The sequence below is a fragment of the Zonotrichia leucophrys genome, chromosome 8 (genome assembly GCF_028769735.1).
Source record: "Zonotrichia leucophrys gambelii isolate GWCS_2022_RI chromosome 8, RI_Zleu_2.0, whole genome shotgun sequence".
Taxonomy (NCBI): domain Eukaryota; kingdom Metazoa; phylum Chordata; class Aves; order Passeriformes; family Passerellidae; genus Zonotrichia; species Zonotrichia leucophrys.
Window position 1 is genome coordinate 6,745,443 of NC_088178.1, and position 13,772 is coordinate 6,759,214.

At 41.8% G+C, this 13,772-nt stretch overlaps 1 protein-coding gene across 1 annotated transcript in view; it reads right to left on the reverse strand.

Annotated features, from left to right (window-relative positions):
- Positions 1–13,772, reverse strand: part of HMCN1 (hemicentin 1) — a 170,751-nt gene that overhangs the window by 121,741 nt on the left and 35,238 nt on the right. Inside the window, exons 3-9 of the mRNA XM_064720409.1 lie at positions 13,445–13,603; positions 12,785–12,907; positions 5,160–5,331; positions 3,914–4,020; positions 1,271–1,391; positions 526–789; positions 124–268 (exon numbers count right to left, since the gene is read on the reverse strand). Of these exons, the coding sequence (XP_064576479.1) occupies positions 124–268; positions 526–789; positions 1,271–1,391; positions 3,914–4,020; positions 5,160–5,331; positions 12,785–12,907; positions 13,445–13,603 (1,091 nt within the window). The remainder of the gene's footprint in view (positions 1–123; positions 269–525; positions 790–1,270; positions 1,392–3,913; positions 4,021–5,159; positions 5,332–12,784; positions 12,908–13,444; positions 13,604–13,772) is intronic.

The window sequence follows — 13,772 nt, forward strand, 5'->3', positions numbered from 1 at the left end:
AGCACCAAAAATAATAGACTAGAAGCAGCAGGATGTAGACAGCACATAGCAGTAAAAAATAACAGAATTCATAAGCTATAAATAGGAAATGAAGCAGCATTGTGAAAAAAGGTCACTACTTACTTGAAGAATTGATCCACTCCCAGTTTGACTCCATTTTTAGTAAATCTCTGAGTAAAAGGTATAAGGCTGTCAACGTGGCAAGGAACAGAGCCTGGCTGTAAATAATATCCTGGAGTCTTCATGGGCATTGTAACTTTGGGGGCGTCTGAAGAAAGAAAACATTCCCCAGAAAGTATATTAACAGCTACTCACACACATCCCATCCTTTCCTTTTGTTAAAAGGAAGCTCAATTTCTGATAAATCTCCACTTAGTGGGTATTGACCATTATGAACTAGAGACACAACTTTGGAAGGAAACAGCACAGAAAGTACTTGCCTAAGTTATAAAAGCATACAAGACCTCAATTTCAACTGACACAGATGAGACACATGAACAGTCAATTCAAGTTAAAGTCACTTACCAGGAATAATACTAGAAAACAAAACACTTGAAACTCTCTGAAAAAGATAACCATCCTTGTCATAGCCCGTAATTTTAACAAAAAAAGCTTCATCTGGTGGAATGAAGTCAGAAATATTCCATAGTCCATAGGGCTTTCTGTCAGGATAGTATCTCACAGGCAAGGTCTTAAGGAGCTCCCCTGTAATACTCAGAAGTTCCAGACGGTCTACTCTAGCTGGAAGCAGGATCCCTGTGGTATTCAGCAGCATGAAGGTAGGAATCCCTAGAAAAACAGAAACACTCTATTTTAAGTGCTAAAGAAAACAGATAATTAAAACATGAAAGATTAAATTCCATCTGCATGGCTCACTACCCCATGAATGCAGCATTCAGCTCCAGCCTTTACCTACTGAGTAGGAAAAGACTAAATTGTGCTCAGCTGAGCTCTGCTTGTTAGCCATGAGGAGACACAGCTGGGGAGAGTTTAAATTACTGATTTCCAACAGGTGCTTCTGAAACAAGCAACTTCTTTATTAACTCCTCACCATGCCTCTAGGTCAAAGCCTTTTTCAGAAGCTCCAAAAATAACAGAAACAGCACCGGATTCTGAGGCATAGTTAAGAATATCTGTATTTATGTCACACAAAGCCCCTTCCCAGGAACCAACCCACAGCATCCCCAGAATTATCACAAAGCTCATCATAGAGCTGTACTCGATATCGGGGGCCTGAAGGTATTTAGCATGGATTGAAGTGGAAACAAACCTTGCACTGGCCTGCTGGATGTTTTCTTGAAGTCCAGGGTGGGCTTTCTGGAGAAGCCAGCTCTGAAGTCGATGGTGCTGAGCCCCGTGATGCGCACAGAGTGCCTCCCGCTGCTCGAGGTCTGCAAAACAGGCAGCACATGGAACCAGCACTGCAGGCCCTGCACAGAGCTGAGCCAGTCCTGAGCTCAGGGACTGGCTCCAGCATGGCTCACAGCAGCACAGACAGGAGCCTCATGGCTCAAGTGGTAAGGAAAAGCACCTTGAAAAAAGCTTTGTTTTCACCCAGCCCTACAGTTATGGTGTCAGCAAAGACAGCCAGTTTGTCTTGGAAGGAAATCACACCAACAAATCCACAACTCCTTGCCTGCAATGACACTGGTCTGGGAGTTAGGACCTGACCATTACAAACTCCACTAGAAAATGGTGAGTGAATCAGAACTCAACAGAAAAATCTATGCATTAAAGGTGCTTCTCTTCCCAGGCCAAGGGGGAACAGAGGATGCACAGGTAGCTCTGTTCTGTACCCTTGTACCCTCCACTGGTCATTCTGCTTCAATCAGCAAAAAGCAAATCAGAACAACCCCCACCCATCCATCACCCTTGAACAGCCTGAGCTTTGTGTTCTGAAGAGTACAGCTGCTTTGATGTACATCTTTCATCTTAAAGAAGACAAATCAAAGTAATTATAAGTTAGTTCCTATGATTCTATGCAGAGAAAGAAAGGTCAGGTGCTACTTGCCAAAGGTGCACAGGAACCCCTGGCTTTTCCTTCTCACCTATTTCTACACCCTTCACATGTCTGGAAGCTTCCACTGAGCTTTCCCTGGAGTTTTACCCGATCCATTCTCAAATTCCTGTAGCTCTCTGGGAGAGGTTACTCCAGAGTAACCCCCTCTGCCACTGCTGCATGTGAGTACCAAATTAAACAGTTGTTTCTTCTAACTAACAGCCTTTGGACAGGCATTAGACACCATGACAAATCAATGTCTATGTGATTAAAACATATTTCCTTCTATTTAGTTAGCCTTTCACCTCAGAAATAGAACCACTGAAACCTTTTTTATATAAGCCAGCTGTTAACAATATAAAGAAATCTTTAATTGTGCCAAACAACTCAAGGTATCAAGCGTTAATTGCCAGTTAAATTTTCATTAGATAAATTCAGTGATAAAATTCTGGTTTTATAGCTTGGTGCATCTGTATAAGGAGTTTATGGCGTGAATAAAATTTTCACAAAGCTTAAGTCTTAAAATGTTTGTGTAAATAAACCAAGCCAGTGACTAAAGCCAAGTAAACAATCCACAGAAAAATACACTGGGAAATCATTTCTCTTTATGAATTACTCAGACCTTTGGTTATTTGCAACTTTTAAGGCCAGAATACCCTTAAAAAATTTTACCATTTCCTAATAACAATAAACACATCTCTCACTGTCATGTCTAGGAGCTGGAGGTGTTTAGGCAAACACAAGGAATTAGTTTTATCACACAGGACTGCTTTCCAATTATTATCTTTAGGTCTCTTCTCATAATTTGTAGCTGAACATGGATTACAGAGACTGTTCATTAGTGCTTCCCCTACCAGGCTGGATGAGTATAATCAAAAGTGCAAATACATATTTGTGAAATATGCTTTCCTGTCTTGCAAACAACATCAAAAAATTGCCCTCGCCCTATAAGTCTCCAGCAAGTGACAGAAGTGAATCCTAAAGCACCAACTTGTAGGAAAAGGTCTCAGGACTCAATGTGGATCACATTACCATGTCCAGCAGGACCCAAATCTTTTTCACTTTTAATAGCCCACCAGGTTGTCTCTGTACTGGTTTTCAGCACTTTTGGTCATAGAACTGTGGAATTGGAAATGACCTTAAAAAGTCACCCAGTGCCACCCCTGCCATGGGCAGGGACACCTTCCACTATCCCAAGGTGCTCCAAGCCCTGTCCAGCCTGGCCTTGGACACTCCAGAGATCCAGGGGCAGCCTCAGCTTCTCTGGGCACCCTGTGCCAGGGCCTGCCCACCCTCACAGGGAGCAATTCCTTCCCAATATCCCATCCAGCCCTCCCCTCTGGCAGTTAAAAACCTTTCCCCCTTGTCCCATATATCTGCCCATATAAAAAGTCCCTGTCCCTTGTTTGATAAGCCCCCAGTCCTAGACAGACATTCAAACAATTCTCCCCAGAGCTGCTGAGCTCAACATGCTTTTGTAGCTGCCGTTCTGCAGCAGGATCAACAGCTTCCCCCAGGGCTGTGTGTGAATTAATGGTCCTTTTCAAAGCACCTCTGTGCTTAGGGCAGGGACAATGCACAGCAGGATCCATTCAGCACTGCCTATAAAGTGCCTCACCCGGGTGCCTTCCCCTCCAAAAATGACTATAGAGTATTTACACTGCTACAATGGAATAGTTCAGTCAGAAAGGATCTACGCCAGTAGGATTGTTTCCACATCTATTTAGGAAAGCTGGGATCATGCAGCTTTACCTACATAAAGAGGTATACAACAATATTAAATACAAGATCACAGGACATTTACTGTAACACAGACTCAGCTGTAAGTATCTATGATAAATAACATAGCAAATCATTATACAACCCCCTTATATGCTACAGGACAATCATACAGAAGTTCTGCAATAACTTTACCTTAATTGTCCATGTTCCAGGCTCTGGATCTTTGACATTTACTACCTTTGCAGAGTTTTGGATATTTAACAATTCATTCAGTCCTGATGCCTTATTGAGCTGCTTGCCTGAAAAAACATAAACAAGAACTAAATACAGGATGGAGTAAACACAGTATTCTTTTAAAATACAAAGAGTAAATACAATATTTTTGTTTCGGACCAATGTATTTCTGATACTTGACTTACTACTTAGCAATCAATGACATTTACAACAGTCAAAATTCCCTATAATTCTCTGACAGAATACTGAAAATGTTCATTTACATGTGGGTGGTTGTGTGCAGGAACTGGCTCTCTAGAGAGGGATTTTGCTCCCTAAAGGCTGACCCTGAAGAATCATCAGCCCTAAAACTCATCTGGCTCTTTCACAGCACTAAAGGGAAAGAAGAAGTGGAGACTGGGATGTCCCAGTGCCCATCTTCAAAACCTACAAGATTTGCCTTGAGTAATTTCAGTGAACCCTGTGGATTTAGATGCATGGAGCTGATTTATGAAAAACGCCAAAAAGAGGTGGGGTCACTGCTTCAGGGAAGCCTGACACTTGCACCCAGGACTGTGTATTGTCAGGGCTTGAACACAGACATTGAGCAAATCTCTTTCCTGTAAACAAGAATGCCTCCGTGCAGGACAGACCAGACCACATTGCAGGGATCCCATCCTGGGCATAAAATATTTCCCAGCTACTCAAGCAATATCCTTAGGCAAAAGTCATTCAGAGAATACAAAATATGATCCAAATTTATTTCTGGAGTGCTGTTCCAAGTTCCTAGGGCATCAACTTAATAATAAACAACAGATTTGTTCAAAATAGCTTCAATTACAGATTAGCTCCAAGTCTGTCATTGCATTCCCCATCACATACTGCTCAGCTGGAGATGAGACAGGTTTGGTTCTGAATGTTCTCAGTTCAAAAAAGCTAGACCATGGCTGAACTTTCCTCACATAAAACCCAACCAGCATGTACAGCCTTAAATGATGGTTCAGGGAATACAAAAACAGATGAAAGACTCAAGTGTCCAGTAATCCAGAATGAAAGGACAAACAATAACAAAGAAGATGGAAGTGAGATGAAGTGGACAGAATAAGGAAGTTTTCCAGTTTCCTCCAAGTGAAAAAAAACCATGGAATATTGGAAAAAAAAATACCAGAAGAGATATTTCCTTCCCTTTTTGCACTATCACAAAAGAAAGTAAAAAGTACTTCACCTAGAGGATTATGAATCTCCATTGCTGGCGAAGGACCGCTCAAGGACACTGTAACTTCCTTCAGACTGGGATCAAAAGGGATCTGCCAAGTATTTACCGCCATGGACAGATGGTCTGTAGACAAGAGATGCACTTTGGAGGCTTGAACTGCTTCTTCAACCCATTTTAACACCTAGAAGAGAAAAGAACAGTTGTTACTACACTGTCAGCAGTACTGGCTGTTGAAATCTTTTCTGCTGAAATGCCTCTCTCTACTATCTTGTAGAGATTCCATATTGATTTATTTTTTAAAATGTGAATATTTAAAGGAAATGCAACTTTAATAGAAGATACTAGCAAAGCCATGGTCAGCATGGTGTTTAAAGGAGTACACTAGCACACCTGGATATATCTCTACACAACAACCACAGGTAAATTTTAAAAGGAATTAGGGATACAAACCTGTGGACATTTCTGTTCATCAATTATTATCTGCATGAAGCAACAAGGAAAATATTCTTATCCAGATATACTGAGTAATTGCTGTCTCTGGACTTCTCCAGGTTTTTTTCCCCTAAAACACCTAATACAAGTTACTGTTAGGCACAACACAGAGGTGGGACTGAAAGGGAACACAGCTTTGGATAGTACAGCCCTGCAGGGCACAGAGGCTCCCACACCAGGGACAGGACAGCAGCCCATGGAAGAGCCCACAGTGAAGGAAAGGAAGGGTGTGAAGAGGCAGAGCAGCCAAGAGAAACCTGTATGTACTGACCACAACCCCATTCCTGATGGCACTGGGGGAGGGAGAAGGAATCAGGGGAAGAGTTGAGTTGGGCAAGTGGAGGCAAAGTGGACCTGTCTTTGCTTCCCACTGCCTGAAGGAGTAATTGAATATCTATTTTAATTGGCAACAAATTAATTTTCCTTAAGCCAACTTTGTCTTGTCCTCAACAACAACTGGTGACTTCCTTGCCTTTATCTCAAGCTTCCTCAACCCATTCCTCCTTTGCAAGGGATGAGTGAGTGGCTGAGAGAACGCATGACAACCAGCCAAGGGAACCCACCACAACCAACCCAGCCTCCCCAGAAACACACCTGGTTTGTCAAACTATGTGATTATGCATCACCTCTGTACATCATAGAGCTGCAGCATACTTTTAAAATCCCACTGAAGTAATATTTGGTTTGTGTAGCAATGTGCATGTGACTCACAGTAATACTGAACCATGGTTTAAAGCTGCAGTTGACCACGGTGGCTTGGGAAACATTTTGTAAAGGAGAGCTGTCTTTTGGTTATGTCAGTTCAAGACTTTGAAACCAGCAAGAAACTAAGCTCAAGTGTTACCTGTCAGTACTGGCGGTCTCCAGGGCAAGTCCTTCAACCTAGGACCCAATTCAACACATTGCCCATAAGAACCTCATTCCCCTGGTTTATTCTGCATTACTTGCCTACTTTATCATTTAAGAAATAGAAATATGCCATAGGTTTGTGTGTGAGATGACTTTGGGATAGAAACTAGATTCCAGCCTCCTGCAGAAATGTACTTGTTCTCATAAGTAACAATATGAATGCCCAGCAACCTTTGTGGAAGGATGAAGTAAGTTTAAATAAATGTCATTGAAAACACATTTGAAATGGTGGAGGCAGGTTTTCATCAATCATTGCCCTTCCACTCTTAGGAATGTCCCACCTGAGCTGTGCTGAGTGCTCCCAGCACAGGGTGAGACAGCACTGACCAGGTGTCCCCTCACCAAGGGTGTGCACAAGCGAGCTGCTTGGGCATGTCTGCAAAACAATATACCAAAAAATCACAGTAAAACTGCCTGGGCTGCTCAAAGCCCTGCAGCAACGTGGCCCAAGAGAGAATTGGGGTTTGTGCAACAGCTGGTGACACCAGCCAGGGAGCAACTTGTGTTTGCTTTAGACAAGCCTGGAACAGGAATCACAAGGCCTCAAAAAGATCCAGCTCATTTAAGTTCTACTTTAGAAATTATACATCTGGGCCCAAAAATGCTTCCAGAGAAATTTCAATGCTCTACTCCCAGTGAGATGAACACGACACTTTTTTGTATGAGGTATATGGAAAAGTTCCCATTTAATTCCAGGATATCATCTCCACAGGTAAGTTTTTAAATGGATTGTAAAATTAAATGAACCCATACGAACTTCAGTTTCTGAGAGTTTTTCAAGATCAAAACTGAAAATAGAAGGCAACAGAACAACCCAGCTGTCTGCAGTCTGGCAGAAGCTTGCTTTGTAAGTTCAATAGGCAATTCTGGGAGATCCATTTCCCAACCCTGTCATTCCTAAGAGCTTTGCAATAATGCTGTAACACTGGTTTAGAAGTAGGTTTTTTCTCCTCTGAGACCTTTACAGAAAGCCCCCAAAAGAACAGCAGCTTTTGCTGTTCTGCCAAAATGTGACGTGATGAATTTTATTAGAGGGGGAAGGGCAAATAGAGCAATGATTTATAACTTTTCCCCAGAAAATTTGCTCTTGCAACCTGCCCTGCTGTCAGGTCATTTCTTGGAATGCATAGTGAAACCTGGAAAATCTGTGGAGCATGGCCTCTATTCCCATTTGTTTATTCTGGGACTCAAGAATATTTCTCAAGCAGTCAAAGCAACAGGATTTCAGATTAACTGTTTCATTGCTGAAGTAAATTTAGGTTCATACTTACAGCCAAAGAGGAAAAATGTTCTAATAATGTTTTCAAATGCACATAAAAAATATAACTGAGACAATGCATGAGAGAACAATCCTGTAAAAATAAACCATGAATTATATATATATAACATGTATGAAAACCAGACAACTGAAAAGTTTTAGTGTTGGATCTCAAGCTCTTCAAAGTTAGGAACCACAAGAACTAAGCCTGTCCGCTTTCAAAAGCCCTTCTGCAGTTGTTTTACAACAAAAAGCCTTAGGTACATGACCATGGTTTATTTTTTCCATAGACTCCAAATTCCATAGAAAACAGAGAAAGACCAGCTGTAACTATTTGTTTTTCCTTACTTTGTTTGGCATTCACTGTACATTATGTATCTTCAGAATAGAAGCATTCAGCTGCTTCTCCCATGAAACCTTTTTCCTCCTTTTTCTATGAAAATGGATAATGCCTGTTTGGGACCAGGGAGAAGAAAAGGCAAGAAACAGACGTATGCAAGAAGCTTTCATTCTATAATGTAATTTTGAACTTTTGACTTTGTCACCTGTGTTGCACCCTTGAAAAGTAGTGGAGGGGCCTTTTACACCTTAAACTGAGTGAAACAAGATTGGAAACTGCTTCCTCTGCAGCATGATCCAAACACACACTGGTCATGCACAGCAGGAACCTGTAACACCAACCCCAGCTATGTTGGTGTAACCCTTGTGTTGCCATCCCCTGGGAGGAGTAAGAGTCAGCAGAAATGGGATGTTCCCCAGTGGGTTTAGGGACCTCTCTCTACAGCAGAGCACTTGTGAGTGAACACCACCAGACCCCATTCCCTGTGATCTTACAGATGATACTTTCCCCACAATAACAACCCCTTTTGCCTCGTCTTTTGTAAATGTTCTGTCACCAGTCCTGTCTTCAGTCCCCCCTCAATCTCATCTCATCCACAGCACCCCTTTCATTCACAGGCTTCTCATCCAATTCCAAACTCTCTTTTTTTCTCCATATAGGTTCATCCAGCTTTCAAGTCACTCAACAACACCCCCTTTCTTCCATCAAAGTCCAAGCTGTGCCTCCGTGTCATGCTCAGTTCTCCTCCCATCAATATTCTATATATGGAAGATGCATTTTTACTTATTTTAAAAATCAGGAAGAAATATGTATTTTTAGGCAGTTTAAGGACAGGAATTCTTCCCTTCTTACAGAAAGGTTAGAAGTAAGAAAAATCAAGTGCTTCAACACTAAAAGAAATGGAAAAAGACCACTCATCAGCTCAGTCCTTGTGAACTCCTAGCTCTACACTGATCAATCCAGTTCATCAGACGTAGGAATGACTCAGTTTTGCCACAAACAATCAAAACGACCTGGAGACGTGACCCGAACTGCCAATGACTAATAAATCTCCACTATTTTCCACAGCACCATATTCACACTCTGCTGATCATCACAGTTCATCTCAACACCCCCTCTGGCATCATTACAAACCCTTGGGCATCACAACCATTTACAGGAATTTCCTTACAGAAGGATAATTATGTGTGGTGGAATGTAACTTCAGTTCAAGTCAAAATTAGTACCTTTTGGAAACTGGACACTGTTATGAAAATAGAGAATCTACTCCTAACAGGGAATTTAACCCATGCTGGATAGATCTTCTCAATGCCATGAGAACAAAACCTGAGGGAACAGCTGGGGCTGTGCCAGGGCAGGGTCAGGCTGGATATCAGGAAAGGTTCTCCCCCAGAGGGTGCTGGCACTGTCCAGGCTCCCCAGGGAATGGGCACAGCCCCAAGGCTGCCAGAGCTCCAGGAGGGTTTGGACAATGCTGCCAGGGATGCACAGGGCAGCATTGTTGGGGTGTCTCGGCAGGCACAGGGGCTGGACTCAATCCTTGCAGGGATCCTTGCAAGGATCCTCTCCAGCTCAGGATATTCTGTGATTCATTTAAATTTCAAGCAATTATTGTAAATTAAGCCCTGAGTCTACAAAAGCAAGCAGAGAAATCTCACCTAAAGAAACACTTTTCAAAACCAGGACTTCAATGCTTTGCTAAAGCACTTTGATAAAGGCTTTCCAAGACGCTGGGGACAACATTTCAGAATACTATGATCCTATAATGGTTTGTGTTGGAAAGGACAGTAAAGCCCACCTTGTCTCAGCCCCCTGCCATAGGCAGGGACACCTTCCAATAGGTCAGGTTTTTCAGAGCCCCAACATGGGCCTTGAACACTCCCAGGGACAGGATCTTGATACTATAACTAGATAAATACTCTCATTTATCTAATGCACAGAATCACAGTGAGTTTGTAAAAATAGGACCTTCATCCCAGACTCTTAGATGAGCTACCTTCAGCAGGTAATGGAGATACATATGTATTTCATGCTTTGCTGGACTGAACCCAACACAACTTTGTCAATCACTAATAATTTTGCCCCAGTTCACTGTAGTATTTGAAATTAGAACATGTTTTTCAGAAGTAAAAAAGGCCCTAAGTTTTCATAATCTTCTCAGTACACAAGCATTGGATGTGTATCAAGTACTGTTTTGCTGTGTTTCCTTGTATCTAGCTTAGAATATTGCTTCATTCTGCACTTAATGCTCAAAGGGCAAGAACAAGAGGAATGGTTTGAAACTTTATATACTAAAAATAGCTTTGTTTGAGCTTTTGGGGGGTAGAATAATCAAAATGTTTTAACAAAACAAGTCGTTGGTTTGGCAGGGCACTCAGCAGGGACTTTGTAGCTATTCCCTAATCCCCAATCCAGCACTGGCTGTCTCTGCCCACAACGGTGAGTGTGCTTCAGCATTTATAAACTGCATTCTTTACACATCATCAACTACTAAGAGAAAAAGGAGGGCAAGCGTGATTGCTTGATTGGAGCTGAATCCTGCCTGAGGGGTATCCCACAAACAGCTGATCAGATCTCTGCAAGATGTCCTGTTTGTTTGCATCCACCCACTGGTGGATGTGCTTCTTGGAATCAATGCTGATCCAGAACTGAAACCACAGAGAAGGTTTTACTGGGGATGGCAGCAATGTGGCCAACTCATTTTTACAGTCACTTGGCCCAGACACAGATTTATGTAAGGTCAACAATCACTAAAATGGCAGAGTCTTTTGGGTTTGGCTTTAACACAAATTGTTCAGAAGTTATTGTGGAAGACTGCCTAAGGTGCAAAAAAAGCAAACCCTAAATAACTTTCAGAAATCTCTTACACTGTTTAAGCATCTCTTCTTCCCAGTGGCCATAGGCCATATTTTTCCCTCTCTCTCAAGAAAACACTGCAAAAATTTCATCTACTAATTTTACCCTCTGCTCTTGTGCAGAGGTGGGAAGGCCCTGGCATAGGGTGCCGAGAGAAGCTGTGGCTGTCCCTGGATCCTTGACAGTGCCCAAGGCCAGGCTGGATGGGGCTTGGAGCAACCTGGGACAGTGGAAGATGTTCGTGCCCATGACAGGGGGTGAAATGAGATGATCTTCAAGACATCTTGCAACACAGGACATTTTAAAACTTTACAATTCCATGATTATTTACTCAAAAGAAATGTTGCGATGAAGCTGGAAGGGGGTGAAATCCCCTGCTTAAAACCTTACCCAAAACTCCAAGGCAGTCTATCCTTACAGGCAGAAGCTGGTGTTCTGATAAACAGGGAAGTGCCAAGTTCAGAAAGCAGCACCACGCACCCAGGAAAGGAGCTCATGCCAGCTCCACTCCAGAACAGGGTGCTGTCTAGCATCTACAAATGGCTTTATCTGCTCACTTCTACCTCTCAAAAGCAGAAGAAAACAAAACCACAACAATCTAACCTAACCTTTATCCTAAAACTAGTCCTGGCAAAGAGCATTCCCCACTAGCAATATCAGGGGGTCACAGAATTGGTTGGGTTGGAAGGGCCCTTAAAGACTATTTTGTTCCATGACAATCCCTTCTGTAGAAAGGGATTTCATGGAGCACCACAGAGAAGTTTTACCCTTTATACAAAATAGCAAAATGCAGGCCAGAAGCAGACCAAACAGGTAATTTCTTTTATTCCAAATTTTAACCCAATTTTTGGAGGATCAATCTTCTGGGAAGTTTCTCCTTTTGATCACCCTCACATCACTGCCAATAGCTTCTATCATTCCCAGCGAGAACTTCAGTTTTTCTAGGCAACAGCTGTAGAAAAATGCAATTCATCTCCAACATTTATCATTGTCAAAATTTTAGAACTTAAAGAAGAAGGAACAAACCAGGGTAAATTTTTATTAAAAAACTTCAGCTAGTTATTGCCTACACTGGGAATTCAAAGGGGAATGTTTACAACATTTATAAACAATTCCAGCTCTCCAGATAAATACCATGTGATTTCACCTCTCTCCAAACTGTTTTCTCACGCACTTCTGAAGTTTCATTCCTGTCTGAGACTCACCGAAGTTCCCAAAGCAAATAGTCTTTCATGGCTGTGGGTCAGGAACCACAGTTAGCAGGAGGGCAGCAGAGGTGGTGATAACCTCACTTGAAGTTATTTCCATGACTCTGTGAACAATGGAAACCTGAGAGTTCCCATTATCTATCCTATATGGGGAACATTTTTTGCCCAGACTAAATAGCAGTCCTTTGCTTGTTCACAAAATGCTCATTTAAAGCTAAATGTGCACTCTTGTTTTGAGCAGAAACACCACTACGTTATGCAGAGCCCAGAACCCCTCCTTTTTTAAAGGCTCTTCTCCTGGAAGCCTTCTGGCACAGGCAGAGGGAAACTGGGGAGGTTCTAGCATGATATGTCACTTCACACTTCCCTGCTGTCAACAAAAGTCACAGAATTGCATCCTGATATAGAAGATGGAGAAAGAAAGGAAAGGTGGAAGAGAGTCCACATACTAAGACCAGAACATTTAGAAGTTCCCCCTCTGCCCCCCAATCCACCACAAAGTCTCTTAAAGATTTACAGTGTAACTCTTGCCTCATTTTCTTTATTGATTGCAAAACTCAAGCAAAGTTACCTCATTAACTTGTTTTTTGTCCAAGTGAAAAATTTGACCAGAACTTGTTGAAGCAATTTCTTCATAGACCTTGTAACCAATATGATCCCTGTCATCACAGTCTCCAGTCAGCACAAACACCACCTGGATTTATAAAACAAAAAAGCAGTGACTCATTGGACACATGGTACACAGGTGAGGAAAACACTGCCACAGCAGCATTAAGGCAAGACAACAGAAGAATATGTCACTTGAGATGGGATTGTTACTCTACATGAACAGAGGCATTGCACTCAGTAATGATGGAAAAAGCAATGCAGAAGGAATAGACAAAAATCCCTTTAAAAATCAATCAGCCCTGTCATTCACATAATACCTCTTTTAGAACAACAACAACAAAAAAAAACCCCACATAAGTGATAAGCTGCCAAAACCACATATACTGGTAGAAGATTCAGTTACATTATTTAATACACAATAATAAAAGAATATTCCACTAAGTTTTTCCTTACCCAGATCAGTTAACTCTATTAAAAAAATTAAATACTTAGAATGCAGTATTATGGTCCCTTCTGTAAAAAGATTTCACCAAGTTTCACACAGGAGAATTCTACCCTTAGTCACTGAGAAAACAGAGCATTAAACACACAACCCAGCTGGGAATGCAAATCCCCTGAGTACCTGTGACTGTTTCTGTTGGATGAGTTGAAGCACTTCATGGGTCAGTCTGTAATCCTTGGATCGGGCATCAGTAAAGACATAGATGAAAGAGCCAGGCAGGGAAATTTCTAGAGCAATCTTTATTGCCCCAATGCTCATCTCTGGACAGTCTCCACCACCCTGTTCACAAGCACAAATAAAACATAACTTTTTTTTTTAAGAAAAAAAACCATACCAAATAAGTTACTTTATTTTTGGATATTCAAGACAGATACTTCCCCAGCCTCTAATATTTTATTCACCTTTTCTACCCTAAGGATTTTATGGTTTGTGCAGAGTGCTGTAACAC